The sequence below is a fragment of the Octodon degus genome, unplaced genomic scaffold (genome assembly GCF_000260255.1).
Source record: "Octodon degus isolate 3935 unplaced genomic scaffold, OctDeg1.0 scaffold00010, whole genome shotgun sequence".
NCBI lineage: Eukaryota > Metazoa > Chordata > Mammalia > Rodentia > Octodontidae > Octodon > Octodon degus.
The window spans coordinates 4,209,869-4,215,640 of NW_004524586.1; the positions used below are offsets into that span (position 1 = coordinate 4,209,869).

The following is a 5,772-nucleotide window of genomic DNA, read 5'->3' on the forward strand; positions in this document are numbered from 1 at the left end:
CTCAGTGAGCAGGACTATTATGACCTTCCTTTTGCATATTAAGAAACCAAGAGACAGAATATACATGGCTCGCCTGCAGCCACGTGGTTTTCCAGTCTGTGTGACTACAGTTGGGTTCATGTCATAAGCCCACACACTCTACCACACTCATAACATCATAACATGATGTTATGATTTGCATCTCATTGTTCCCCCAAAGCCTCATGTAGTCACTGGGGCAGGCTTCTAGGGCTGGGATTATGGGTGTGAGTGCTCCACCCGCCCTGAGACGGCCTGGATGCAATAAACAGAAGGGAGAGGGGCTCGCTAGCTGCTGCAGCTGCTGCTCTTCTCTTTGCTCTTTGCTGTTTTCCACCACCGTGAACTGCTGCCCTCTGCCATGTGCCACTCTGCCCTGGAGCCAGCTGAGTATGGACTGAAACCTCCACAAACTGTGAGCTAACATAAACCTTTCCTTCCTTAATTCTGGGTATTGGGTATTTCATCCCAGCAACAAGAGAAAAGTAACCAAGACACCTGAGGACATACCAGAGATGAAACTTTTCTGTATCTTTGGTGAAAAGACAGCTCTAGAGCCACATAATACATTCCCAATCACAGTTTCTTGCCTTGACCTTACCACATATTCATCGATGAACTGCCGGAGGTCCCTGAAGCCGTGCTTCTCGGCGATGGTGTTGGGGTAGTGGCCGTGCTTGTTGGCCACGCTGTACGCCTGCAGGGCCCCCGGGCAGGTGAGCAGCAAAGCAGTGAGGTTCTTCAGCCCATACTTCGCAGCAAAGTGCAGCAAGGTCGGCAGCTCTTCATTCCTCTGATCTGAAAAAAGGCCAGAATGTAGCGGACAGGGGCCAACAAGATAGCTCAGCAGACTAAAGCACCTGCTTGGGCAAGCTTAGACAAGCACAGGGACCGAGGTTCAATCCCCCGCACCACATGCTGCACCAGCCCTGCCCCCTGGTGGGCTGAGCCAGCCACACACACACACACACACACACACACACACACACAAAAGAATTTAGCTGACAAATAAGAATAAAGGCACAGAATATTCTTGTTCAAAGAGATGAAACTGCAAAGCCCAGCATGGATTGAGTAGGCACTCAGTCATCATGTACTGGTTAACTGCCTTGTAACCTTACAACTTCCTTTAGAAAAGCCTTAGAAATAGTAATAATTCAAAAGAAGCTGGTTTCTAATTTTTTATTTTTCATTTTTGTACTGGTGGACATTGAGGCCAGAACCTCACAAATCCTGGGCAAGTGTTCTAACACTGCGGTACAGCCCTAGCTGAGAAAGGTGCCAGTTTCTAAAGGATTAGAGTAAGCACAAAGTGCAACAGGAATCAGGTTTTGTCCTTCTCAGCACCCTGGAACTATTTTTTATGCACTAAGAAGCCTATCCAGCTAGCTCTTATTCTCAACTTAACAAAAAGTATATACCAAGAAAATTCACATTTGAGTTGTGGAATCGAAGCACAACTTTTTTCATAGAAGCCAATCTCTAGGCCCAACAATCCTATATATAATGTATTATACATAAAAGCATATGTGTATGTGTAAGTGTATGTACACATGCATATGTTATGATAAACTGAGCATCATATTTATCAAATATAATCCTTGGGAAGATGGGCCTGAATAGGTCCCTAGGGTCTCCCATGGTCAGGCTATGAGATACCCTTTCTTGAGCCCCTAGTTTTAAAAAAATAGTAACATTTACCAGAAATGAGGCAGGAACACTCCACAGTAGGAAAACAGGGAGAAGCAAGAAAGCAAATGCCCCAGAAGGAGGCTCCAAATGAGACTTAGCCTCATCTGATGATTCTTAGGCTAAGAAAAGGTGAAACAGGAGGAGGAGGTCCTCAGAGACTTGGGTCTCCTTTGGCAGGGCCACCACAGTGTGAAAGAAGAGTGGTGTCCCCAGAAACACTACAAAGGCATCCTGTCTAGAGCACTGGGCACAAGCCCAGTACAAGCAATGTGAGCCTCCAGCTCCCAGCACATTCATGTGCATAAGGGCCTACTCTTGCCTCACAGGACAAATATTTCTTTAGAGCCCACCAAGAGCCAGCCACCCTTTGCTGAGCTGACAGCCAAGTAAAGAAGACACATACAGCAGGCAAGCAATATGACAGAGGCCCCAGCAATTTAGGGGAGACCACAGCGGGAGGTTTGGAGAAATCCTTCTAGAGGAGGTGACATCTAAGCTGTTGCAGGGAGGTGAAGCAAAGTTAGCCAGGTGAGTGGCACCTGAGGCAAGAACTAAGAGACTGCATTCCCACAACTGGCGGAGCAAGACAGAGAGAGGTACAGTGCAGAGCAGCACACTGGCAGTGCCCAAGAGGCAGTGCGGGGAGAGGCAAAGGCAGAACCACGCAGGGCCCCTTGGGAGAGGCTTGACAGCAGGCTAGGAAGGCTTAACCTCATCAGGAAGCTAAGTGCGAACCCCATGGGTTTGGTTTTGGTTTTTTTTGTTTTGTTTTGTTTTGTTTTTGCGGAACCAGGGATTGAACTCAGGCCCTTGCACTTGCCAGGGAAGCACTTATTCCACTGAGCCATCTCCCCAGCCCTGGGTTTGGTTTTGTTTATGTATTTGATACAGTCTTCCCTACGCAGCTCTGACTTGTGTCTTCAGCCTCCCCAGCGCTGGGATTACAGGTGCGCCCACCACGCCAGGCCTCCGTGGCCAGTGCAGTGCACCTGGGAGTGGGGCTAGCGCCGCATGTGGTGCCGGGGATCGAACCCGGTCCCTGCGCTTGCTTAGGCAGGCACTTAGTCCACTGAGCTACGTTTTCAAAGGGGATGAGGTGCAGTTGTGTGCCCATAATGACTTTCCGTCACAAACAGGGCACCTGTAAGATCAGAGCGAACCTGAAAAGCTCCTGACCCGTGGTGACACCGTAGCCACTGAAGCGCCACGGCTCGAGGCACTGTAGTACTTGTGTGCTTGTGATGCTGCTGCCGTGAACAACTCTACAAAAGGGCAGCCCACGTAACCAGGCACGGTGTGGAGCACTTGATGACAATAAGCGACCGTGCTCTTGGCTAACATACTTGCCACACTCTACTTTTTATCATTATTTTAGACTGTACTCCTTCTATTTATTAAAACAACCTGCTATAAGTCAGTTCGCTGTGTTAAGCAGGCAGCAGCCTCACACACACTGTTTACGGAATCTCTTGATTGCATCGCTTTCTTTTCTGCCTCATTTAATTTTTGCTCCTCTTGGCTCTAGGAGCAATACGTTATGACATAGCTACACACACACACACGCACACACACACACACACGCACACACACACACACACCCCATCTATATGATGCATATCACATATATAGACATAGGTGGCGTATATACCATACAACCCAGGTGGCTAGCAGCCTATAACACCTCGGTTTATAATACACTCTACGAGGCTCATATAATGACGAAATCACCTATGTATATTTTAGAAGACAGCCCCATTATTAAGCAATGTATGACTATATTCAGATTTGCAACTGAGAAAATCTCTGGCCACACAGTGAGGCGCAAGTCCTTCTCAAAGGATGGGCTGTAGAGCAGGGTGCTGACTGCAGCCCAAGCGGGCAGGCTGCAGTCGGCCTGCTGAGGGTCTCACATGACTGCTGACCTACTTGTCATCATATCTTCTTCTTCTAGCTGGTTGATTCCAAAAAGGTGCAGTCCACTCGCAGGAATGTTGTTCTTCAGGGACTCCGTTAGCAGTTTATCGAGGGTGTCTGTGTTGTAGGGCACAATTTTAAAAGCCTGAATACAAAAAGATAGATTTTAAATCGGGCCATTTCCTTCCCAGCAGACTGAAGGCTGAAAAGCTACAAGTGAAATCACCTTTCCAGAAAGCGTGGGTCTCCACGCAGCAGCCTTACCTGACACATAAACTCCACTGGATTTGCTGCACTAGACAGTAAATTCCCGATTTCTTCCATGTCAGTATAATAACTGATAGTGGTTTCACATACCACTAAGTCCCCGGAATATATCTTCAGACACACATTCCCAGGTGAAAGATCTGAACAGAAGAAAAGATACTATAAAATGCCCAGGAAGAGCGTGGTGATCATAGGCAGGCGGCTGCATCTGAATGCTGAAGAAAGGCCCTGAGGGAGCCCTTGGAGGTGAGCTGGGGAGGGAAGGAAGCAGGGGAATGACCAGCCCATGGGGGGCCTGGGGTCACAGCAGCTGTCATCCTCAGGTCTGCAATTTCATTCTTCAGAGATTTCCACCTGTTTTGCTTTTGCGGGCCTGGGACTCACGGAACAGGAGAAAACCTGGCTTTGCTGCATGACATAAAATGCAGCACTTGCTAAAGGTGAGGGTCCTGGGAGGTGAGACTGAGTTCTGCTACTCTGGGCCCCCGGAGCCAGCTGACCTGCTCTGCTGCTGTTACTGCTACGTGCTCTCCCTGGGGCAGGATTCTCCACCACCGGAAGGGGTTTGAAGGGGAAAGAAAAAATTAGCAATATACCAACCACAAAGATTCAATTCACAAAAGAGGAAATGCAGTAAGTAGAGAACATGGAAAAACATTCAGCCTCGCTAGCATTCAAGGAAATGCAAATTTAAATAAAGGACAGGTTTTTTTTTTTTTTTTACAAACATCAAAATAGCAAAACTCAAATAAAATAAATTTCAAAAAAAAAAATAGCAAAACTCTTTAAAGTGACAGTGCCTAGTGTCGGCGGTGGAACTGCAAATAAGCTACAGAGTAATACTATTTCAGCAGCAGTCAAGCACAGTGTGATCCTTTTGCCTCAGGATTACTTACCCGGAGCCTTCACAGAAACTGTGTATTCGTTTTCCAGCGTGGCTTCTGCCCTCACAGAGGGAGAATTCTCAGGAGAAAATTCTGCCTCAGTCGCTACCCTCTCATCCAACTTACATCTCACAATGACGTAGACGATAGTTTCTGCCTGGAATAGGAGAGAGAGGCAAGGGTCATCGTCTCCTCCCTCCTGGAGAGGTACCCACAGTACTGGGGCAGAGGATCCCCAGTTCTGCTACTGTGGAGCCGCCTCATTAGGAAGAGCTGGGACTCCCGGAGGACAGGATCAGGCCTGCAGGTGGACCGAAAACTGCTGACTGCCCCTCCAAAGAGACAAGTTACAAAGACGAGAGTAAACATTCTAAACCTTGAGAGCCATTTGATGACATAACTTGTCTATCAAATTTAATAATAATTCTTTAAACCTGGGGTGCTTTGTTTCATTTTTATAGCATTTCTTTTTCTTGTAAAAAAAAAAAAAATCAACACACCACTGCGGTACTGTACATGTTTTACAAGTCCTTCCCCCCAGAAGTGCTGCTCTGGACTAGCCTTGCTACTCCGTATGGGGCTGAGGGCTGAAGGTCCAGTGGCCTTGGCAACCCTGCAGAGCTGGTTAGAAATGCAGGCTACAGCTAGGTGAAGTGGTACATGGGAGGCTGGGGCTAGAGGATCGCGAGTGCAAGACCACCTCGGGCACCATGGTGAGCCCTTGTCTCAAATTCTTGTTAAAAGGCTGGGATATATGTCTTCAGTGGTAGAGTGCTCGGCTAACACGCAGGAGGCCCTAAGTTTAATCCTCAGTGCAGAAAAGAAAAAGAAAGGAAGAGAAAGGAAAATAGAGACCATCAAAGCTGGGTGCGGTAGCGCATACCTGTCACCCCAACACTTGAGAGGCTGAGGCAGGAGGATTGTTGCGAGTTCAAGACCAACCTAGGCTACAAAGTGAGCTCAACACCAGTCTGAACTACATAACGAGACCCTGTGT

At 47.7% G+C, this 5,772-nt stretch overlaps 1 protein-coding gene across 1 annotated transcript in view; it reads right to left on the reverse strand.

Annotated features, from left to right (window-relative positions):
- Pik3ap1 (phosphoinositide-3-kinase adaptor protein 1) overlaps positions 1 to 5,772 on the reverse strand; it is a 116,588-nt gene that overhangs the window by 56,135 nt on the left and 54,681 nt on the right. Inside the window, exons 4-7 of the mRNA XM_023709035.1 lie at positions 4,788 to 4,932; positions 3,889 to 4,031; positions 3,637 to 3,769; positions 620 to 816 (exon numbers count right to left, since the gene is read on the reverse strand). Coding sequence (XP_023564803.1) covers positions 620 to 816; positions 3,637 to 3,769; positions 3,889 to 4,031; positions 4,788 to 4,932 — 618 coding nt within the window. The remainder of the gene's footprint in view (positions 1 to 619; positions 817 to 3,636; positions 3,770 to 3,888; positions 4,032 to 4,787; positions 4,933 to 5,772) is intronic.